The sequence below is a fragment of the Anser brachyrhynchus genome (genome assembly GCF_964034855.1).
Source record: "Anser brachyrhynchus genome assembly, chromosome: 2".
Taxonomy (NCBI): domain Eukaryota; kingdom Metazoa; phylum Chordata; class Aves; order Anseriformes; family Anatidae; genus Anser; species Anser brachyrhynchus.
The window spans coordinates 160,357,629-160,380,351 of record NC_137695.1 but is presented as its reverse complement, the minus strand read 5'-3'; the positions used below and the strand labels follow the sequence as shown (position 1 = coordinate 160,380,351).

Below are 22,723 nucleotides of genomic sequence, written 5' to 3'. Positions count from 1 at the left end.
TCACTCGCTCGAGGCAGCCGTGACAATCCCGGGAGCCTCTGAAAGCTCCCTGTCATCACCGGGAGCCCTTTTGCATACGTATATTTTAATTGTTGCTTAAAATTAAAGGTAACTGGCTGGCTGTGGTGGTGCCTGCTGAAGATGCGTAGTCCTGGCGAGCTAGCCAGCCGTAAGTTTAATTAAATACATATTATGGGGGCAGTTAACTACACGTTAACGCGTTTGGCTGTTGTTTGTGTCCTTGCCGATGAGCTGCTGCACCTCTGGTGCTTGGAAATCTCTCTAACTCGTAATTTTTTCTCTTAATGCTGTCGTAGGAGCGGGAAAAAAAAAAGTAAGTACTCCCAGCCGTCCCCGTGGCTCTGTGCCTTCAGGGAAATCGGGTGAACAGAGACGCCGGCCCGGAGCTTTTACTTGTTCCCTTTGTAGCCTGTTCTCCCCGGGATCAATCAGATGCCTAAAATTCAGGTGTAGCTCGCGGACGTTGCCTCGTCTTGGTGCCCCCCTCCAAAAATCCCGTTTAAATCGGTACGCCGATAACTGAAATTCATTGCTTTACTAATTTAAGCTGCATTTTTTTTAAATAAAGCTTCTAAAGCAAGGATCTTTAGTTGGAATCAGGGCCAGTTGTCTTTACCGCTCTGGGTACTTTACTCCCTGGGCTCGAGGCTCAAGCAATCAAAGGTGTTTCCTTTACCGTTCCCGATTACCTGCACATACTGGAAGCTGCCTGATTATTTTTCTTTTCCCCTCTGAAGTCTGATTAGGGCAGGAAAACCCAAAGCACGAGCAGTGTTTTTTTTTTTATATGAACAGCACATTTTTTTGTGGAACCTATGTTAACGATCTCCAGCTCTGGGTCCCTTTTGGTTCGCCGGCAGCCCGGCTTTTGAACCAAAATTGTGTCAGGCTTTTTCCGTCAGCTCCCCCTGCCGGCTTCCTGCTAGCAAAACACAAATAGCTCTGAGCGATGACCTCTAAAAATACTCAGAAATTAGGACAGCTTTTTGTTTTCAGCATGCCTTCCCAAATCAGTGCCTGGTTGATGGTCCCTAACAGGTAATTAAGGGCTAACCTGCTAACTCGAAGCGATTTCTCACGTACCAGGGCTTTGAGCGGGACCCCAGCGGCCTTATCCTGGCGGTCGCCTCCCAGAAGGGAAATTCGAGGTGCCTCCAGCCAGCACCTTTTCTTTTTAAATCGCTACACGGTGGCGTGCAGAAGTAGCCCTCAGAACAGCGCGAGCGTTTGAGGAGGAATCGGGTTCCTCGGAAATTGGGCGTGTTCGGAGGCGGTTTCGCTTCTCTGAGCTACAATTTATACCAAAAAAAAAAAAAACAAAAACCAAAAAACCTGAATGCTTGGGCTCTTAAATGCGAGTAATAACGGCACGATGGCTGTTGTCGGTTCCACGTTAAGAAATCGCTGAGGTCTGCATGCCCTCGCTTTGCTTGATTTTGCCGCCACTACACTGTTGTGCTTATCTTTTAACGCTGCCCCTCTTCGGAAGATGAGGACGAGGAAGCCTCCGTGCCCGGTGGAGAAAGTGTGGGTGGACAAACACAAGTACGACGAAGCCGAGAGGCTGCACTACGAACGAGAAGCGATGCTGGCTGCCACCGCCGCCTCCGCCGCCCCCGAGGAGTGCCCGGAGGCGGAGGCCGTGAACGCGGAGGCCGTGAACGGAGTCTGCAACGACGACCCCGCCGCCGCCGCCGAGGGTGAGCTCAAGGGGGACCCGAAACGAGGGAGGAACGGGAAGAAGCAGAGGAAGAGGAAGCGGTCTCCGAAAGCCAAAGGCGCGGCCTCCAAGGCGTCGGACTCGGTCCTGAGCGGCTTGGCCGCCGACCGCGTGTGGTTCGAGAAGCCCTCCTACGACCGCGCCGAGAACCTGTACAATCAAAAAAGGGTGGATTGGCAGAGCCGGGAGGCGGCTGAGGCTGAGCTGGCCGCCGAGCCGCCCGCGCCGAGAGCCGGCCAAGACGTCCCCGAGCCGCGGACGCTCTCGGCGGCCCTGCCCTGCTCCCACGGCGGCCTGAGCGCCTGCCACCACCTCGTTCGGGGCGTCTGGCTCAACAAGGCCGACTTCGATAAGGCCGAGAAGGCGTTCGTCGAAAGGTCTCGGCTCTTCGTTCCTCCGAGCGTCCTCGCCGTTCCCTCCGTCCTCCCCGACGCTGACGACGCCGGGCTGAGAACGCCGGACGAAGGCTACGGGACGGCCCTGCCGACCCCCGCCACGCCGAGCTTGGCCCCGGCCGCCGTCGGCACCGCTCCCCTCGTTACCGGCTCGCCGGCCTCCCCCCGCCGGACGGTGAACGGTAAGCCGCAGGCTTCGAGCTTGCAGGCTCTCGTGGCGGAGGTGTGGTTGGAGAAACCCCTCTACGACGGCGCCGAGAAGAGCTTCTACGAGAACCTCTTCGACGGTCCCCCGCCGGAAAAAGCCGAGCGGCGACGGCGCGGCTCCCCCGAAGCCTCGAAGGAGCCCCGGGAGGACGGGGAGAACCCGGGCGCCGGGAAAAAAGAGGGCGCCGAGCACGCGGAGGCTGCCGGCAGCTCTCCGCCCCCCTCCTCCTTCTTCCTCCACGAGGACAGCGAGGCCGCGTGGCTCAGCAAGCCGGCGTACGACCGTGCCGAGGCGCGGTACTACGCGGCCGAGGCTCTGAAAGCCTCAAGAGCTGGAGAGAGCGCGGAGGTGCCCCGACCCCCCCCGGCAGCAAAACCCTCCCGGCCGGCTGCCCAAGCTTCGACCGCCCCCGCGCCGGGAACAAAGTAGGAGAAATTTCTTCCGGGTTAAACCCAACGCGCGCGCAAAAAGAAGGGGTCGCTAGGGCTTGTTTGAGAAGTTTTAAGGCGGAGTGGCACGGCTGGGTAGTTACAGGACACCTTCAGAGCCTTGGACCCTGTGCTAATTGGGGTAATTTGCTCTTAGCTGGGCAGAACTAGGCGTTACGCCTTGCACCCTTCCCCGGGAAAGTCGGGGTGGGCTAAAATGGGCGTAATTCGGCCGGAACCGGGCTTCTTCCTCCCGGATCGCGGCCGGCAGCTCAAGCAGGGTCTGGAGGCGTCGAGTGCCGGGAAGGGTTTCGAGGCGGAGGACCTTGACCCCGTTGAAGGAGGGTGGGGGTGAGGGAGGGCATGAGTTTCATGGGGGAGATTTGGGGTTGTTGAGCTGTTGAGGAGGGGGGGTGGGGGCTTTTGGTGCCTTCCCTGTTGTGTGGTGTAGCCTGGTAGTGGCGCGGGCGGGTTGCGGTGCTTTATTCTTGCTCCCACCGCCTTCCCGGACCGGTGCTGGGCCCGTAGCTGTCCCCCGGCTTGAAATAACGGGAGGCACGGGGTGAGGAGCGCGGCACGGGCCGCTTGGCGCGGCGTCTTCTCCGCCTTCGCCTTCCCCTCCTCCAGCAATAAATAAAGGACGTTTTTAGCAGCAGGCTCGGTCGCGAGCGTCCCGTAGGAAGCCCCGCTCTGCGAGCTTCGCTGCGGAAGGAGCTCCGCAGCAGCTGGTTCAGCCCGTCCCCGCTCTCGGTGCCGGGTCAGGCGAGGCGGCCGGGCGGCCTGCCCCGCTTCCCTAAGAGGATCCTGCTCGCTTAAAGCTTCCCCCACCCCGGGAGGGGAGGCGAGCTGCGGGGGCAGAGAGCGCTCTTCTCCCAGCCCCGTCGCAAGCCGCTAACCTCAGCCGCTTCTAGCACCTCACTTCGTTGTTTTTGGTTTTTTTTTATTTCTTTTTTTTTCCCCGCAGAAAAATGGCGGTCGAGTTCCTCGCCCACGAGAGGATCTGGTTCGAGAAGTTCAAGTATGACGACGCCGAGCGGAGGTACTACGAGCAGATGAACGGGCCGCTGGGCGGCTCCTCGCAGCAGCAGGTAAAGGGGCGCGCGGCCGAGCTTCGGCAGCCCGCCGGAGCACCGCGAGCTAGCGCAGAGCAGGCACGAGGACGTTGTCCGCCTGGGCGCGCGCGTTTCTGTTATTTCCACTGTGGGTTTTGCTTTTTGCGGGGGGCGAGAGGCTCTCGGAGCCTTCCGTCTTCCGTCCTGGGGCAGCCACGCTTTTCCCCGGCGTGGCTTATAGCGGATACGCACGGTGATGTTCGAAGGGAGGCGCCGGGACCCCAAAGAGGCCGGGAATTACCTTCCTCCCCGTCGTGCCCCCTGCGATATTAAGACGCATCGCGGCACCGCGGAGGAGGAGGAGCGGGAGCGCGCCGCCGCTGCGGCACAGCCGACCTAAAGTAGCTCCCCCCCTCAGGTTTTTAGCCCCAGATGGTTCCCTTGGAAAGCGCAGAGCTGCCGTAACCTCTTCCTGCGATCCGAAAGGCCGCTAGCCGCTTACGCGTTGAGCCGGGGCTGTGGAAAGCCGCTTAGGGTTTTACGTGGCTGTCTCGCCGGGTGGTTAAGGGGAAGCTTCTCGCTTAATTTCGCCCTGCGCGTTCCCGCTGCTAGGGTAGGGGTGGAACGGCACGCGGGACGCTTGCCCAAAAACTGGAAGCTTTAAGCGCCCGAGGCAGGTGTTAAAGAGCAAATAAATATCCGCAGTGATCTCGGGAGAACAGTTAGACTCATTTTCGTGCCCCGTCAGGAGCTTCCAGTGAGGAATTCAGGCCTCTGAGGGGTGGTGCGAAGGCTCCGACGGAGATTCTGTAGCAGCGTAGAGGCAAAAAAAAAAAAATCCCTAGTCCTTAAAACCCGTCTGCAGCTTGGAAGCGGCTGTCCACCTGCAGATGCCCGGGCTGTTGGGTGCGTGGGCTACGCCACGGGGGCTCGTGGACAGTTTCCTACCACAGATCTTCCCCGCGGTGCGTGCAGAATCGCTGGAAGGAACCCCCCACCACCACCCCCCCCGCCCCGTTCTTACCCTTATTTATTTATTTTTTGTTAACTCCCCCGACCGCTTTCCCGCGTTTCACGGTTTTTGAGGAAAAAAAAAATCTCGGTTCTTTCTGCGCTGTTTGCAGGAGAACGGAGCCAGCACGATCCTACGCGACATTGCCAGAGCCAGGGAGAATATCCAGAAATCGCTGGCCGGAGTGAGTACCCGAGCTCCCTCGCCGGCTGGCTGCCCGCAACCGTTTTTTAGCCGTGGCGCGACTCCCAGCGGGGACCGCCTCGTGGATCGTGGGGCTTCTTTTTCGGTTCGAGGAGAGAGCTTGAGGTGCGCAGCGCTGTGTGCCGCCGCCGCCGCTCCGCCCGATCGCTGCCCGGAGCTTTGAAAACGAGAACCGGATTGGGTGGGGGGGGGGGGGGGGTCAAAATTCTTCGGCTGTGCATTTCTCGGCCTTTTTTCTCCTGGCGGAGCGTTGGCTTGCTCCCACGGGGCTTACCTAAGGAGCAGCGCGTCCCTTAAAAATAACCTCGCCGGGGCGGCAAAGCACCGAGCTCGCCGCCGCGTTTTTGTCTCTCTCGGGGCACACCGAGCTGCCACCTTCTCTCTCCTGTCTCGCTTTGGGTCGGGGTATGTGCAAAAAAATGGTGTCTTCCCTCGGCTGCGGCTAGGGAAACGAGCTTGGCTGCCAGCTCCCCACCCCGTAAAAGCCGAGTGCTTCCCGCAGGTGGTTTTGGGCCGATTTTTTGCCTTGGTTCACTGGGCAGCACCGTCGGGAATTTTTTTTCGGGACGAAGCTGGTAGCGTAAATGGAAGAGTGGGCTGGTTTTATGGGCGAGGAGGGACGAGAGAAGACGGAATACGGCTGCTGTGCCTTGATTTCTGCCCTCTGTGTACCTGTACGTACCTTCCGTGAGGAAATCCATCCTCCGTCTGCATTGATTTGGCCTCACAGCTCTCTCGCTGGGGGTAGTCGCGCGTTTCTAGCTCGGTACCTTAACAGGGAACTGGGCGCTTCTCAAGGGGAATATTTCACGTTCCTCCTTAACGCGAGCCGTAAGGGAACGTGGATTTGAGATGAACACAAAGGAGTCGGGCTAATCGCTTCCCCTGCGGTGATCTCATTTTAAAAAAGAGGAGGAAAATACGTGGAAGGTTTCTAATGCTGATTTCTGACTTCAGCATCGGTATTTCGGCCAGCGACTTAGGGAAAATAACACCCTGTTTGGGCGTTCGGTCAAGTTCACCAGCCCCTATCCGAGATTTTTAGCCTGGACTTGAGGCGAATACGTGGGGAATTGAGCTCCGCCTCCAACAGAGCTGCAGGACTTCAGGCACAGAAAGCGTTGGAGGGGCTCGGAGACCTTTCCGAAGGGTAAGATCTAGCGTCTGCCGCCTCCTCCAGGACCCGCCGCCTCCAGGAGCAGAGGCTGGGCGTGGTGAGGAGGGCCAGGAAACCCAAATACAAACCCAGATGGTTCGCCGAGACCGGGCTCAGCCCGGGGGCTTTCTTGTCCTGGCCTGCCCCTCCTGCTGAGTGAGCTGCTTCGTGTGAGAAGCACGTGAATTTGGGATGGCCGAGTCCTTTTGGCTGAGTCCTTTAGCAGGGAGGACTGGGGGAACTGGCAAAGCACCAGGCTAAAGCGAGGAGAGGGCTGAGAGTCAAGTCCTTTGGCCCCCTGGGGTGTTTGTTGGGGCGGTTAGCACTGAATATCAAAAATTATTCAGTTTTTTTGTCCTTTCCTGCAACGAAGAATCGGTGGGTTTGAGGATTTAAGGCCGAGATCGAGCAGTGGGGCCTCAGATTGGGAATTCGGGGCGCTGCAAAAAGTGGCTTTGGATTCCCCAGTGATGGCTCGAAGGGAAAGCATCGTGCACCTTAATCCCTGTCGCTGCTGGGGGCGCTCCAAGTGTGAACTTACTCGGAAAAGCCACGCGCGTGGCAGCAGCGGCCGCCTCCTCGATACTTCACGGTCCCATTTGTGCCTTACGCTACATCCCAGAGGCTCGGCTTGCTTCGTTTTTTCCCCGCACGTTGCCGTTATCTCGGCGACCTGCGGCAGCGAGCCACAGCTGGATCTTCTCTGCTCTTGTGTGGGGCTTAGAAGAACGGAGCTGTTGAGGGATAAAGCTGAAACATCACGGTTTCGTAGCTTTTATTTTTTGTAGCTTTCATTTCCGAAGGATTATTCCTCACCTCGGACGGCCGTGCCGTAGGGCGAGCGGGACTTCAGAACACGATCAACCTTCGTTCTCAGGTCTCAGAAGGCCGGGCTCGTGCTTCTGACCGTGCAGAACGATATTGCAGCGTGTTTTCGTAGCCAGGATTTGGTCTTTGCACCCGAGTAGGCAGAGTTTAGGGTCGGGAACGTAAAGGTGAAGCGAGGAGACGTGGTTTTAGCATGATGGGAAGGTGGCAGCTCGGTGCCTTTTTTATTTTTTCCTGCGAAATTCAGCCGAGGCTGGTTTCAGATCTGCCTCGGCTGGTCTCTTTCGTTCCGAAACGTTTGCCGCAGCGCTCCAAGGCTCGAGGTGACGCTCCCGTACCTCCCCGCGAGGAGAGCGCAGAAATTCTCACGCTCGAAACATTTGTTTGCACGTACCTCTCCTCCTGCTTTGCATGGTCACCTCCGCTTCGAACCGTCACCCCGGGCCGCGTCCGCCGGGTCACTAACGCTTTCCCAGGGCGGGTTTTGAAACTCCTGCGGCCCTGCGGCTGGTGGGGAGAGATCTTACAGGTGGGGGACCTGAGGCACGGGAAGGATCCGCTTGCCTGAGATCGCCACGAGCAAGTCCGGCGGGAGCAGGCGGCCGAACTCTCACTCCCCGAAGCCCTCCTCCCGCGGGGCTGTCACCGAAAGGACGGTGCCGAAGCTCTGCTCCTCCCTGCTCTGCCCCCAGCTCGCTCTGTTCCAAAGCCTCCGTGTTCGTGCCTTTGCTGTGTGTGGGTTTCGGACGGGAAGAGCCGCGCGCGCGCCTCTGGTACTGCAAAAAGTGCTCGGGGGCCACGTTCAGGAACGCGTCTGTGTGCACGTTCTGTAGGAAAACCAGCCCGGATCCGTCCTCCTAGTCCCTGAAAGCCCGCCCTAGCCCTTCACCGCCATCCCCCAGCAGTTCATTTTGGTTTATTTGATGGTGGCCAAAGCTGCTGGTGTTCCCAGAGCTCAGGTAGAGCCGGCTCGGCTCAGAGCTCAGCTAGGCTGACCCGAGGGGAGAGGTGTAAGTGTTAACTTTGCCAGTTTTCCTTAGAGTGCGTTTTAGAGGCGCGCTTCAGAGAGGGCCGGGTGTTGAAAGCCCCTTGAGGCTAAGAGAGCAGTTTCTATTTTCTGGCCTTCGTAAGCGAGAAAGTTCCCGGGGTTTTGATGAGCTTGGGTGGCTGAATTCGTGCTCCTTGTGCCCTGTGGGTCCCTAGCGTGTTTCCAGGCTTGCTGTGCAGAAGATTTTGCTGCAGTGATGCCCTGGAACTCCCCCACCTTCGGGGTTTTGGAATCGCTGTCCCTGATGAAATTCCCAAAGGCTTCCGCCGCGCTTCCTCTTGGCACAGCTGCCTCCGAAGAGGAACCAGCTCCCGGCTGCGTGTAGGAGAAAAGCGCGGCGTAGGGGCAGCGCGGCGTCCGCCGGGGCCCGCGTCTCTGCGAGCTTCCAACGCCCTCAGCTCGGGGGGGATGCCCACGGTTTCTCGCGGGCCCCTTTTTCAGAGCCGGGTTTATGGTTAGGTCGGCGTAGGGAGGATGGCAAGGGAGCTGGTTGCAGAGCTCTGCACGACTCGGCGAGCGCTGTGCGGTGCTACGCAAGCCGCGCCTGATTTAATCCGCAGCTGGGTTCTCATCCTAGGATCTTACGCTGCTGGCAAAGTCTGTTGCGGTCAGACATCGCATTTCCATGTTCCTCCTTGCTGAGAGCAGCTTGACGGAGAGCGGAGTGCTTCGAAGTCCCCTCGTCGTACTTCAAGCCATCGCTGCAACCTTCCTCGGTAAAATTACAGTGATCTTTGTCTTCAAACCCGAAATGACGACTACCCAAGGCTGGCAGGTTCCTCTCGAGCTGGAGGCATCCTGCCGGGCCACGGATGTTTGTCCTGGCGGGGCGGAGCAGCGCTGGCCTGCTCCGGGCGACTCCAGGAGGGCTGACAAGCGCCGAGGGGCTGCCCCTGCTGGGCTCTGCCGTCTCCGAGGGGTTTGGCTAGCGGCTGCGAGGCTGGCGAGGCTTTGGAGGCTTCGAATTCGTAAATATTGTTAACGCAGAAGAGAGGCGTGGAGGCACAGCTGGGCTCCGCACCAAATGCTTCTGCTAAATCCCAGAGCCGGGGAGGAAAAGCGGGCCGGGGGGGTTTTATTCAGCAGCGCTGAAGAGGCGTAGCCGAGCCGCAGCATCTTTAACGTCTGCAGCTGCAGGTTAAGCTGGTCAGAAAGCCTACAGAAACGTTTGCGTCGGGCCCGAAAACGCGGCCGGAGCCTCAAACCGCTGAGTGCCTGCGATGCTTCCCCGCTCGGCGGGATCGGCAGGCTGCTTTCGGGCAGGAGGGGAGGAAAGCCTCGGCTGCTCGCTCTCTGCAGGCGGCAGCTCTTCCGCGTGCTGGTCATCAACCAAGGAGCGCTTTTTTGGGGCAGGGATGGGCGCGGCTTGTGGGCAGAACTCAAGACTTCCCGCCGAGCTACCTCAGATTTCATCGAATTATCTCAGATCGTGGATTTCAGCGCGGGCTGCCTTGCCCCCCTTCAGGAGAGACGCACGGGTGCTAACTGGAGACTTGCTGGGAGCCTCGGTAGCGCGGACGGAGCTGCTTGAGGGAGCTGAGAGGAGGCTGCGGGGCGAGGGGCAGCGCTGCCCGGGAGAAACGCTTCTCGCTCCTTCCCATGCGGAGCATCCGTCCTTCCACGGACAGACGTAGCTCCCCCTGTAACATTAGGGTCTTGCCAGCCAGGGTATTTAGGGGCCGGAGGTTCCTGCGCCTGTGTCGCTGCAGGGGCTGCATCGGAGGTGGATTTCGTGGTGCTTTTTGGCATCCCGGCCCCCGTCCCTTTTTTTGGGTGGGTGGAGGAAGGTCTCCGAACCTTCCTGCTCGGGGCACCTCCCGCTGCTCCCCGTGTCCTGAGAGCCCTGCGCCTCACGTACCTGCTTTTCCTGGCGCCCCTTGTGCCTTTTTCTTCATCCCGAGTGACTGCCGAGGTGTGTCAGGAGCACGTCAGCTCTGACAGAGCCACATCCATTACGTGCAGGGTGCGCTTGAAAGAATTATAATTTTTCTCTACCGCGTTCCCTTATAAACGGCACTTAGAGCACGAAGGACTGTGTTTTCTTCCCTTTCCTAATTTCAAATAGCAGATAAGGGCTCGTTTTAAAAAGAGGCCCCCCTTTTTTTTTTTTGCTGTTAAATACTTCTGAAGCCGAATTGCTGCGGTTGTTCCCTCAGGATGTGTTAAAATAAAAGTTTAATTCGCTTCGGGAGGAGCCGAAGGCCGGGCTGGGGTAAGCGGGAGCGCAGAAATGCTGCGATCTCCTCCCGGCTTCCCCAGGGACTTGCTGTCTGATGTCAAGCAGCTGCCCTTCTGAAGGAGCTTGGCGTGAAGCTCCAACCTTTGCGTGTGCTGAGTGATCCGGGGCTGCGGGGAGTGACTTCACCCTCTGCTCATCATCGCCAGCTGAAATTCCCCCGAGCTTCGCGCTTTGTTACGTAGAGCTCGTAAATTGCCTTCAAAGCCTTCGGATCAAACGGCCTGGTTCTTAGATCGGCTCTCGGTTTTTCTTCCTTCCCGAAGGCTTGGCTCTTTGCGTCGCTGTTGCGCGGGAGCAGGCGAACAAATCGGTTTCATCTCGGTTTTGTCCTCGTTGCAGAGCGCGAGCGCCACCTCCTCTGGGCCCGCTGACCAGAACGAACTTCTTTCCAGAATTTCTCACCTGGAGGTAGAAAACCAAAACCTTCGCAGTGGTAAGTAGGGGGATCTTGTGGCATGAAAGCAAAAAAAAACAAACCGAGCGGGGTCCTGCTCCTGTGGGTTGTCTCCTTTATTGACCTCGGTGAGCACGTGCAAGCGTGTTTACAGGCTTCCCGCTGCCTGGAGCAGCTGCTGATCTTAAATCCCACTTCGAGCAGGAGCAAATTTGTCTTGAGAGCCTAGATTCTCCCCCCACACACACACACCTCTTCTTGCAGTCGTTGCAGATCTTCAGATGGCCATCTTCAAGTTGGAGAGCCGCCTGAATGCTCTGGAAAAATCTACCTCCCACCAGCCCTCCCCAGTTCCACCGACCCAGGTGAGTCTCAGCCAGGTGCTCCTCTTGAACGCTCTCCGGCCTGCCTGCTGAGGATGAAGGGATGCTTGTAGTTGGGAAGAGTTTGCTGCTGCTTTTCTCGCAGCTTTGGCGGCTGCCTTGTCGTCTTTCCCTAACCGGTATGGGTAGAAAGAAGACAAAAAGGCGTTTTTTTTCTGCCCCGAGACAAAAAAAAAAACCTGTTAGAGATTTCAGCAGAGGAGAGCCGATACAGATCTGTGGAAGTTCGGAGCTAACAAATATTTGAGAAGGATTTAGCCCATGGTGCTGTAGGTTTCTCAGCACACACCAGGTAAAGTGCCACTGTTATGACAGGTGAGCAGAACTGGTGACTTTTTATTTTTAATAAATCTCCCCTGATAGAATCTATTTAATGCGAACAGGAGAAAGCTGTGGGAGCTGAATGCCTGGCGCCTCTTTAATTCTTGCGGCGTGTCGGAAGACCTGAGGCCGGTGGAAGTCACCTTGGCTCTGTAGGAAGCTCACAGAGCGCGAGGGCCCCTCCTTTGGCAGGGATTTGTTTCACACTTGCAGCATCCTGGAAGGGGTACGCTTGGCACTCGAGCGGAAGGTGACAATCTGCTCATCTCCAAGGGTCTTCAGGGCGAGATGTGGTCTCCTCTGGATAAGCCCTGGCCTTGGGGCATGCAGTAAGGCTGGTTTGTAAGGACAGGTTCCCAATAGCTCTCCCCCCCTTCATGTTCTAGATACGTTGAACCACCGAGTCCTTAAGAGAAGGGTCAGCTCTTGGCTGCGCTGTGTTTTTTTCCTCTATGAATATAATTCAGCTGTGTTGGGATAGCTCAGAGGCGTGTCTCTAGCAAAGCGGGCTTCTGTTCCGGAGTTTTTCCCGAGCGCTGCCGTGATAGAACCTCAGGCTAACTTTCTCCTGGTTTTTTTTTCCTTAATGCAAACTTAAATCCACGTCACCCTGCTGAAGAAAGTGGAACCGTTCAGCGTTCCCTCCAAGAAAGTGGAGCTGCCATCCGCCGCGCCTGCAAAGAAAGCCGAGCCAGCTGCTGCAGAGGAAGATGACGATGACGACATTGACCTTTTTGGCAGTGACGATGAAGAGGAAGACCAGGAGGCTGCCAAGGTCCGGGAAGAGAGACTGCGTCAGTACGCGGAGAAGAAGGCCAAGAAACCGGGTCTCATTGCCAAGTCCTCCATCCTCCTGGACGTGAAGCCGGTGAGTAAGGGCTCGCGCGTGAGGCCGCACGTCCCGTGCGGGAGGCTGTAAATCATCTCGTTTGCACGTCCGCACTGACTGGGGACGATGTAACCTGCGCGTTTCCAGACGAGGGTTCAGAGTGAGGTGCGGTATCGCAGCTGGGATCTGCAGCATTTGGGCTGCTGCTCCGGTCCTTGGTCCATGGCAAGCGCAGGCTGTTGCCTGAAGGATTCCTCGGACCGGGACTAGCACCCGTCTTTGAAGAAAGGACGTTGAGTTAAAACCAAAACCAGATAATGTCCTAAAAATGAAAATAAACCTGTTCTTGTTAAATTGTCACAGTGGAACCGAACTATGGGCCGTCTAGTGCTCCATTTGCACAAGGGGGATACCTTTGGTAAAAGTCACTTTAAAATGAGTGCTTCGAAACAGGGAGGTTGCTGCAGGAAGAATCCCCCTTGCATCTGCAGGGCCTGGAGGCAGAATCGAAGCAAAATGTCTTGTGGCGTTGCTACCAAGTCAGGTTTAGCTCGTCTAACCCCTTCAGCTAGTTCTGGTGAAAATAATAGCCCAGAAAGGGCAGTGTGTATCAGCTGAAATACACTGAGAGGAGGAGGAGGAGTGTTAAATGTTAACTGTTGGGGTCAGACTGCACACAGATGTGTTAAAACAACCGTGCGCACGTTGACTATCTCAGCTTAGCCAGCCTGATTGAGGAGGACACCTCAATTTTTGTGTTGAGGGGCTATCGTGCACCCCCATTCAGCTTGGGCTGGAGGAGATGGCAGAGTCCTCAGTCACTGGGCACCTCGTGGGGCTAACGGTGACATGTAGGAAGACGTTAAAGTTCCGACTTTGCACCCCTGCAGTGGGACGATGAGACCGACATGGCGAAGATGGAGGAGTGCGTCCGGTCCGTCCAGATGGATGGGCTTGTGTGGGGAGCCTCCAAGCTGGTCCCGGTAGGCTACGGTATTAAGAAGCTCCAAATCCAGTGCGTAGTGGAGGATGACAAAGTCGGGACAGACATCCTGGAGGAGGAGATCACCAAGTTTGAAGACTACGTAAGTCTTCCCGTGAGCCGGGAGGCGCCTCGCCTTGCGGGGTCACTTCTAACTAAGGTTTTTAACAGAGTTTGCCGAGCTTGGGTTTCAAATAGAAAACCCCGCGGAGCTCACGGTGTCCGCCCGCTGAGATACCAGTGTGTAGCGTGTGCCTGTGTCTACATACGTATATTTCGTGCTGATTGATGTAGACGCCTCGCAGATACTTCGCAGAGCCGTTTTGCAGGCTCTTGCTCCTTACCACCCAGCCTTGCTTCGAGGAGCCCCTGCTTCTACGCTTAGCCTAGGCAGCACCAAGGTACAAATGCGTGTGGTTAACCCCGGTGGCTGGGGCTGGAGGTGTCTCCATCCCCATCCTGCCTTCGCTTCCGTGGAAATAGAAGCAGGAGCTCCGGCTCTGTGCCGGGTAATACGCAGGTTTAGTAGCGCTTCCTGCCTCACCCCTGGGAGAGGGAAGCAGCAGGCCACATACCTGTTTTTATTCATTTTCCTTGCGTACTTTTTTGCTTATATTTACAGTAAATCGGGAACTGTTGTTCTTAGGCATGTTGCTGGGAACTTAATATGGATGTTCTTCATCAGCTGGACTGAACATCTAAAGATTCATGCAGTAATGAGCACAGTGTGGTGCCCTGTTTTGTCTGGTGTTAGAGGAATATTAAATAACAGTCCGTGAAGGTGGCTCTTAGCACAGCTGGGGAACTGGCCTCAGAGCCCTGGGCTATGCTTGGTCTGTTTTTGAGCAGAACTAGCGCACGCTGTGAAGAAATCCCCAGTGTGAGTGCTTTCTTCGTTGTAAGTGTCTGAAAACACCTTGGTGACCTCTAGCTGCTGCTCTTGTTCTGTTGCAGGTGCAGAGTGTGGACATCGCTGCTTTCAACAAGATCTAGAAGCAAACCTGTATCCTCTCTGAAACTGTAACTAATAAAGGTCAAGGAATGCAGATTGTATGTTTTTTCTCTCCTGAGTGTAACTTCCCCAAAGCGATGCGTCGGAGGCTTTGGGGGTTTCCCTTCCTTGCTCCCTTCATAAAAGGAAAAGACCTCGAGATGAGCTGCTTGTGTTTCTGTGTTGGAATGAAGGTCTGCTACTACAAAAAACAACAAAAACCCACACTGGATTTTCTCTCTCATTTTCTCCTTGCTGCTATTTTTTTTACCCTGTGCAGGTCACTTCAGCTGATCCTTCGGTTCGTGAGGAGCTGGGGCTGTGCTGAGTGTGGTCAGTGGAAAGGGGAGGTGACATTTCTAACCGTGGGTCAGAGTCCCTCTGTCACGGTGCCAGAGTCCAAGGGCCGGGTGCAGGCTGCGCAGCGCCAACGCGGAGCAGATGAGAAGCGCCATGGGGCTGCGCTGCAAGCAAGGGATGAAGTCACAGCAGCCTCCAGCAAAGTGGTGCTGACTCCAGTTCCAGCTTTCCTGGCTGGGTTCAGCGCCCTGTGCACCTGATGTGCCCTGTAGTGATGTGCAGGTGTCTGCGTGTGGTGTCCCTGGCCTGTGGTGGCATCCTGTGTGTTGTCGTGCCAGGTGTGCCCCGTGCTTAGTGCTAGGACGCCCCTCGTGCGTGGCACTGGGTGGGTGCAGTGTGTCCTCCGTGCCTGGGGCCCTGTGCGTGGTTGTGTCAGGTGCTGCCCTCCCCAGAACCTGCAACACTCAGTGTCTCACGTGCCACAGCCCTGGGGGCCTGGTGTTGTGGGTGCTGCTGTCCCCAGAGCCCTACGGGTTTGGTGTCCCGTATGCTGGCACATCTGGTGTCCTGTGTGCCACATGTGCCTGTGTCTGGATGGGCTCGGGCTCCTGGGTAGTGACACTTTGTGTGGCTTCTGTTCTGTCGTCCCTGGAGCCCCGCACACCTCGCACTGGATGTTCAGAGCCCCAGGCGTTAATGTCTGGTGTCCCGTATGTCCTGTCCCATGTGCCGCTAACCCCAGAGCCCCATGTCCTGAGTGCTGGCCCACCTGGTCCTGTGGGTGCCTGGTGCTGCACGTACCGTGTGCCAGCTGTGTGGTGTCGCACACGCTGCCTTCCTGGTGTCACTTGTCCCATGTGCTATATACTCCATGATGTCCTGTGTCCCATGTGCTGCCATCCCTGATGTCCCGTGTCACGTGTGCAATATGCTCCATGATGTCCCATGTCACATGTGCTATATGCTCTGTGATGTCCTGTGTCCCATCCCTGGTGTCCCGTGTCACATGTGCTATATGCTCTGTGATGTCCTCTGACCCATCCCTGATGTCCCATGTCACATGTGCTATATGCTCCCTGATGTCCTGTGTCCTATCACTGATGTCCCATGTCATATGTGCTATATGCTCCGTGATGTCCCGTGTCACATGTGCTATATGCTCCCTGATGTCCTGTGTCCCATCCCTGATGTCCCGTGTCACATGTGCTATATACTCCCTGATGTCCTGTGTCCCATCCCTCATGTCCCCTGTCACATGTGCTATACCCTGCATGACGTCCTGTGTCCTACATGCTGCCATCCCTGATGTCCTGTGCCACACGTACTACGCACTCCATCATGTCCCATGTGCTGCCCCTCCTGCTGCCCCGTGTCCCCTTCCCGCTGTCCCCCATCCCGTGCTCCACCTCCCCCGGCCTCCCACCTCCTTCCACGCACCGTGTACCCTCGTGTCCCCCGCGCTATGCGCCGCCACCCGCCTTGGTGCCCGGTGTCCCCCCCCCAAGCCACCACCTTCGCTCTCGCCCTCTGCCCGCCCCGTGTCCCGCCAGGCCGCGGCTCCCAGGCTGCCCCGCGGCCTGCCCCCGGTTCGTGGCGGCCATGGCGCTGCTGACGGACCTCTACCAGCTCACCATGGCCTACGGCTACTGGCGGGCCGGGCGCCACCGTGCCCCCGCTGCCGCCGAGCTCTTCTTCCGCCGCGAGCCCTTCCATGGCGCCTTCGCCCTGGGCACGGGCCTGGCCGAGGGCCTCCGCTTCCTCCGCGCCTTCCGCTTCTCCGCCGCCGGTGCGCGAGGGGACGGCGGCGGAGGCAGACGGGGACAAGCGGGGTCACCTCCTCTTGGGGTTTGGGGAAGGAGCGGGGCTACGGGGTGGGTTTGGGGGGGCGCGGGTGGCTGTGGGGTGCGTGGGGTGGGGGGACGGGGACGCGCCTCGGGGGGGAAAGGGGGTTCACAGGGAGCGGGACGTGGCTGGGGGGGCTGAGGTGGGGGGACGGGGACGTGCCTCAGAGGGTTTGGGGGATGGGGGACCTGGGGAGCTGGGGGGGGAAGGGGGACAGGTACAGGGACATTCCTCACATTCCTCAGAGGGATCTGAGCCCTCAGGGGGGACGTAGAGGGGACAGGGATGTGCCTCACAGGGACAGGGGACTCCTTGGGGGACGGGGACGTTGAGGGACAGGGGGCTGAGGTAAGGGGGGCAGGGACGAGCCTCAGAGGGACTTAAGGGGCAGGAGACCTGGGTTGGGGGACACCCCCCCCGCCACGGGACCTGAGGAGGGGACAGAGATGTCCCTATGGGGGACAGGGACCGGGGGGGGGGTCAAAAGCACTGCAGGACCTGGCGGAGGGGCAGGGACAGCCCTCGGTGGGACGGGGGGACCCTTTAGAGGGACCCGGGGGACGGGGGATTTCAGGTGGGGGGGGCAGAGACGCCTCTTAGAGGGACTTGGGGAGCAGGGGGAACCCCCAGCTGGACCCGAGGTGGGGACAGGGAAATCTCTCAAGGGGGCAAGGAGACCCCTCAGGGGGACCTGGGGGTACTGGGGCACCTCTTAGAGGGACCTGGGGACAGGATACCTGGCGTGGGGACACAGGGACATCCCTTAGAGGGAACAGCAGACCCTTCAGGGGGACCTGGGGGTTAGAGGGACCCCTGAGAAGGATCAGGAAGGGGACGGGGACATCCCTCAGGGGGACAGAAAGGTATGGGTAATCTGATGAACCGGGGAGGGGGGACGGGGACATCACCCAGAGGGACCAGGAGACCCCTCAGTGGCACTTGGGGTTCCCTCAGAGGAGCCTGGGGACCAAGGGGACCCTGGTACACCCCTCGGGGGTCCCTTGGACAGCCCCTCAGAGGGATGGGGGTTTGGTGTGGTGCTCTCTGAGGGTTGGGGACGGGGGGCTGTGTCCCCATCCCTGTGGGCTGAGGTGTCCCCTGCCCCTGCAGACATCGCCTACCTGCGCTCGGTCCTGCCCAGCACGACGGAGGACGCCTTCTTCGACTACCTCTGCACCGTGGACGCCTCGGAGGTCACCGTCTCTTCCGTGCCAGAGGGCTCCGTCGTCTTCTCCAGGGTGGGACCTGGGACCTGGGTTGAGCCTCGTAGGGGCACCGGGGCCGCCAGCAAACGGGGCTCGGCCACGTCCCCACGTCCCCAAGCTCGGCCCCAGTGCACGCAGCCAGGGAGACGTCACCACTGCTGTCCCCGCAGGTCCCGCTCCTGCAGGTGAAGGGGCCGCTGCTGGTGGTGCAGCTGCTGGAGACCACCCTGCTGTGCCTGGTCAACTACGCCAGGTAAGGGCCCCTCCTGCTTTTTGGGGGTGCTGGGGACCCTCTGGCTGCAGAGTTCATCCAGCCCCGCTGCACCAATTGTCCCTGCACCCCGTCCGTGTCCGAGCTAAGCGGCACCCCGAGAAAAATCACAGAATCGTCTAGGTTGGAAGAGACCGCCAAGATCACCCAGTCCAACCTCTGACCTAACATGAACAAGTCCTCCACTAAGCCATATCACTGAGCTCTACATCTAAACGTCTTTTAAAGACCTCCAGGGATGGGGACTCAACCACTTCCCTGGGCAGCCCATCCCGATGCCTAACGACCCTTTCGGTAAAGAAGTTCTTCCTAATAACCATTTTGTCCCTTTCTCTCCCAGCCTGGTGGCCACGAACGCCGCCCGCTTCCGCCTCCTCGCTGGCCCCGAGATGAAGCTGATGGAGATCGGGCTGCGTCGCGCCCAGGGGCCGGACGGCGGCCTGTCTGCCTCCAAGTACTCCTACATCGGGGGTGAGTGGTGCCCCGCAGCGCCGCGCGGTGCCGCGGCCGTGCCGTCACCCCCCCACACACCCCGTCCCTCCTCGCAGGCTTTGACTACACCAGCAACGTCCTGGCGGGGAAGCTCTACGGCATCCCGGTGCGCGGCACCATCGCCCACTCCTTCATCATGTCCTTCACGTCGCTGGAGGAGGTGCAGCCCAGGGTGAGTGGTGCCGCGGGAAGGGGACGGGGATGGGACGTCCCGGCTGTGGCCGTGGGACCTCGTGTGTCCTCCTGACAGCTGGTCCAGGTCCGTGGAAGGGAAATGGGGATGCTGTGGGACGTGCGTGGTGCCGGGACATCCTGGATGTAGCGCTGATGTCCCCAAGCAGGTCCTGCCACCGCTGGCGGGCGGGGAGCCGGTGGATCTCGCAGCCCTGGCCGAGTCGTGGCTGCAGCGGGTGTGCGAGCTGCTGCAGAGCCCCCCCGAGAAGGCCAACCGCGGCGAGCTGGCCGCCTTCGTGTCCTACGCCATCACCTTCCCGCATAACTTCCAGGGGCTGCTGGACACGTACTGCGTCATGAGGTGAGGACGGATGTGTCCCTTGCTGCCCCCGGGGCTTGCGGGAGGAGCTGGGGGAGAGGACAACTCTTGAAATGCCTCCTCGCAGTGTCCCCGTCCTTCACTGTCGCCTGCCGCAGGTCTTTGTCCTCCTGCTCAGCTTGCCCTTGGTCCTCGGCCCCCGTCCGAAGAGGCCGCGGGCACTAATCCTTCTCCTCGCCCCCCCGTCAGGAGCGGCCTGCCCAATTTCTGTGCCGTGGCGCTGGCCCTGCACCAGCTGGGGTACCGCGCCATCGGGGTGCGCCTGGACAGCGGGGACCTGGTCCAGCAGTCCAAGGAGATCCGGCGGGTGCTCCGAGCCTGCGGCACCACGTGAGTCCCCTGAGACGGGCAGGGAGCCTGCGGAGAGCATCCCCTGCCCCGGGTGCCCAGCACCTCCTCCATCGTCCCTGGATATTGGGGTGGGTGCCCTCCCTGCTCGAGGGGGGTACTGGGACACCTTTGGGTGCTTGTAGGCTCCCAGGGCGGCTGCGAGCAGAGCCAGGCTTTCCCCCCAAAACCCGGGGCCACCCTTCTGCTCCCTCCCCAGCTCCTCACCTTCCTTTCCAGCTTCCAGGTGCCCTGGTTTGGGAGCATCCCCATCGCCGTGAGCAACGACATCAGCGAACAGAGCCTGGAGAGCTTCATCCGGGAGGTGAGGCAGCCGCCGGGGCTGGGGCACGAGGGGTGGCAATGGGACTGTCCCCGGCCTCTGACTCAGTTTCTCCCGCATGAGAGCAGTTTCCAGGCTGGAATGAGCAGATTTTGGGTGGGCCGGCCACAAACCAGGCATTTTTGGGCAGAGCAGCCTCTGACCTGCCCCGTGGCTCCGGTTTTAGCATGGGTTTTTAAAAAAAAAAATAATCAGAGGCAGGACGGGCTGCTGATGGTTGTCGTCTTCTCTGCTGCACCAGGGGAGCGAGATCGACGTGATCGGTGTGGGGACGAACCTGGTGACGTGTCCCCTGCAGCCATCGCTGGGCTGCGTCTACAAGGTAGGAGTGGCAGCTCAGCCCCGCTTGGCTTGGGGACGGTTTGAGGTGTTATTTTTTTAACGATTTATTCGGCTGTTTTGCCTCAGTGGCCTCCCCAGCACGCAAGGGGGCACGGAGCTCTGCGCGGCCCTTGGCACCAGCTTCGTGTGGCAAAAAAACAAGGAGCCCGTCCCCACACCGTCCTCTTCTCCCGCAGCTCGTGGAGGTCAACGGCTCGCCGTGCCTGAAGCTGACGGAGGAGGAGGAGAAGATGACAATCCCCGGGATTAAGGCGGTGTACCGGCTCTACGACGCCGCCGGTGAGCTCTGCCATCTTGGGCGCCCCGCTGCGGTGCTGCCCCATTGATCCTCAGTCCTGATTGCCCCGAAACCCTGTCCCCGGCGTCGCGAGCACCCGCTGGCCCTTAACCCAGCGCCCCTGCAGGTCACCCCTTCATGGACCTCATGGCCCTGGAGGACGAGCCCGCGCCCAACGCGGGGCAGGAGCTGGCGGTCCACGTCCTGGGGAGGAGAGGAGAGGCCACCAAGGTCAGGCCCGCCGCCGTGGAGCCCCTGCATCGCACGTACTTCAGAGACGGCCAGGTCGGGGGGGGGGATCTGCCCTCTCCGTGGGCTCAGGGGGGTGGCGGTGGGCCTGGCCACGCAGCACGTGGGGGCGAGGAGACCCCCCCCTCGGCAGCGGGGACAAGGCACAGCTCCTCCGGGGACGGGCCAGCTCCCCGGGAAATTCGGCTCCCCGGCAGAGGGATGAGGTTGTGCCCCACCTGAGACGGGTTCCCCTGGGTTTTCGGAAGGGTCTGTGGGGGTCTGGGCATGCAGGTGGAGACGTGACCCGCGGCTGCTCTCAGCCAGGTGGCTCTCACCACAAAGCTTTGGTGCCTCCGCTGTGAAAAACCCTTAAAAGTTTCTGCGGGGAAGACGCCAGCCTCAATTCAACTGCTACACTGAGCAGCCGCCCCACATGGGGACAACCTGCCAGCTGCAAGGTGGCTGTTGCCGAGGCGTCCTTCCCTCTTCGGGTGAAGGACCGGAGCGAGGTGGTGGCACCGCGGCACCAGTTGCTGAATCGAGGAGTCACCTGGGGCCGAGCTGTCCTTGTCCCCACGGTGCTGGCGGAGCTGCACCGGCGCCACCGCAGCCCCAGGTTTTTCAGGATTGGGGCCGGGTGGCCAGCCCCTCGTAGGGACGCTCCTTTACCTCCATCCTACAGGTGTGCGAGGTCCTGCCCAGCCTGCCGGAGGTGCGGAGCCACGCGCAGGCATCCCTCAACCGGCTCAGCCCCGCTCACCGCCGGCTCCGCGAGCCGCAGCCCTACCCGGTACGTCCGCCGCTTACCAGGCGCGATCGATCCCGGTCCCATCCCGAACCTTCTGCCCTGGTGAAGCCCTCGGGCTCCCGCAGCGTCCCTGAGGACGCTCGGTGTCCCCTCCCGCACCAGGTGGCCGTGACGGAGAAGCTGCACCTCCTCCTCGCAGAGCTGCGGCAGGCCAGGCAGTGAGGGGGTCCCCGCGCGCCCTCCCCGTGCTCTGCCAGCCCCCGCCTGGGGCCAACGCTTCCGACGTCCTCTTCGGAAGGCCAGGTGATTAATTGGGAATTAATGAGGCTAATGAGGCCGCTGCTCTGCGGATCTCCTCCGATCCGAGGACCGTGCCGGGACTGGAAGCGCTCCCCGCGGGCCCGGGTGCCCAGGGATGGGGCAGGCAGAGCTGGGAGGTGCCGGGGCCGCCACGTCCTGGGCTGGGACGCGGCCGTGAGCGGCGCTGTCACCGCGTTGCCTGCGAGCTCCCTTCCTTCCCTGCCCACCTCGGTGGCCCTGCCACCCGCTGTGCCTTCTGCGGTGGCCACGCTGCCCGCCTTGGTGGCCCTTACCAGCCCCGTGCCTTCTGCGGTGGCACGGGGCGCTTCTGTGGCGGCATCTCCAGGCCACGGCTGCTTCGTACGTCACTCGAAGGCGAGCGAAATGCGAACGCTAAACCAGGCTGCAAGCGGCCCCAGCCTCTAGCCGAGCCAGAAACGCCTCCGCAGCTGCCCCCCAAACGACGCAACACCGCTGCTGCGGCAGCTGGGGGCCGTCCTCGTGTCCCAGAGCCCCCGGCGAGGCTCAGCGGTGGCACTAAAGACCGTGCCGAGAAGGTTCCCCACCCACGGAGCCGTGGCAGGTCCACTTGGCCCTTTCCACCCTAAGCTTTGGGTCTGTGGCCACATTTTTTTTTTTTAACCTTTCCGTTTTGTACGAGGTCTCCCGAGCATGGAAACTGGTTTCAGGTCGACACCCCTGCTCTCTAACCTCGATTCTTATCGAGGAAGCGTGGCACCAAGCCCTGCCCTTACCTTGTCCAAAGCACAAAACAAAACAAAAGCCTTACGCACCAGCGCTGCGAGCGCGCTGCGCGACTGCCCCAGTCCTAAAAAAAAAAAAACCTCTCCTTCAGCTTGAATGTTTGATTCATCACCTTTCATTTCACTTCGCGGTGTATATTTGAATAAAACTGAAATGAGAAGCAAGTGTTGAGCACTGATAGCGGCTGGGGGTGACCCCCGGCACGTGTTCGCATCCCTATTTTGTGGCATCCTACAATTAATTCCAGCAACAGAGCCTCTGGCGTGGCAGCTGGAGCGCGTCTCACCTGGGGGGGGGCAGGCAGGACGGATGAAGCGACGTGTGGTTGAAGGCTTTTCATCAAAAGCCAGTCAAGAAACGTTGCATGGAACGGACGGAAAGTGCAAAGAACGAATGAAGTGCCTTCCTGAGACGGGTGTGCGCTCCTCCAACCCTGCCTGAGCTTGTAACGAAGACGTATCCGAAACCTTCCCTTGAGATTTTGAGCCCGAAAGGGCAGAAGGCGGGCACCTGCTC

General features: G+C 59.5%; 2 protein-coding genes across 3 annotated transcripts; both read left to right on the top strand.

Moving 5' to 3' along the window:
• The first annotated feature begins 323 nt into the window (after nt 1-323).
• Nucleotides 324-14,266, top strand: EEF1D (eukaryotic translation elongation factor 1 delta). The gene is made up of 9 exons (XM_080582125.1): nt 324-334; nt 1,511-2,769; nt 3,737-3,860; nt 4,949-5,020; nt 10,651-10,744; nt 10,970-11,070; nt 12,029-12,277; nt 13,129-13,323; nt 14,175-14,266. Exons 2-9 carry the CDS (start codon nt 1,511-1,513, stop codon nt 14,211-14,213), a joined length of 2,133 nt encoding a protein of 710 aa, XP_080438251.1. The 5' UTR covers nt 324-334; the 3' UTR covers nt 14,214-14,266.
• Nucleotides 14,267-15,394: 1,128 nt separating this feature from the next.
• On the top strand, nt 15,395-22,367 carry NAPRT (nicotinate phosphoribosyltransferase). 2 transcript variants are annotated; one of them, XM_080582126.1, is made up of 13 exons: nt 15,395-16,297; nt 17,464-17,591; nt 17,729-17,811; nt 18,170-18,300; nt 18,378-18,493; nt 18,660-18,856; nt 19,064-19,204; nt 19,442-19,526; nt 19,786-19,866; nt 20,063-20,165; nt 20,291-20,448; nt 21,077-21,184; nt 21,305-22,367. In XM_080582126.1, the coding sequence occupies exons 1-13, from the start codon at nt 15,802-15,804 to the stop codon at nt 21,362-21,364; spliced, it is 1,887 nt and encodes a 628-aa protein (XP_080438252.1). In that variant the 5' UTR covers nt 15,395-15,801; the 3' UTR covers nt 21,365-22,367. The 2 variants fall into 2 exon arrangements, with proteins under 2 accessions (XP_080438252.1, XP_080438253.1); XM_080582127.1 differs by having other exon boundaries at nt 15,399-16,297; nt 18,663-18,856.
• Nucleotides 22,368-22,723: the final 356 nt, after the last annotated feature.

What these genes read in the sequence shown, in the direction of transcription:
- EEF1D (XM_080582125.1), top strand. Translation starts at nt 1,511, where the DNA reads ATGAGGACGAGGAAGCCTCCGTGCCCGGTGGAGAAAGTGTGGGTGGAC. An exon ending in AAACCAAAACCTTCGCAGTG is followed by an intron (nt 10,745 to 10,969) that starts GTAAGTAGGGGG and finishes CTCTTCTTGCAG; the next exon opens with TCGTTGCAGATCTTCAGATG. An exon ending in TCCTCCTGGACGTGAAGCCG is followed by an intron (nt 12,278 to 13,128) that starts GTGAGTAAGGGC and finishes GCACCCCTGCAG; the next exon opens with TGGGACGATGAGACCGACAT.
- NAPRT (XM_080582126.1), top strand. Translation starts at nt 15,802, where the DNA reads ATGCTGCCATCCCTGATGTCCTGTGCCACACGTACTACGCACTCCATC. An exon ending in CAAGTACTCCTACATCGGGG is followed by an intron (nt 18,301 to 18,377) that starts GTGAGTGGTGCC and finishes CCCTCCTCGCAG; the next exon opens with GCTTTGACTACACCAGCAAC. An exon ending in TGGAGGAGGTGCAGCCCAGG is followed by an intron (nt 18,494 to 18,659) that starts GTGAGTGGTGCC and finishes GATGTCCCCAAG; the next exon opens with CAGGTCCTGCCACCGCTGGC.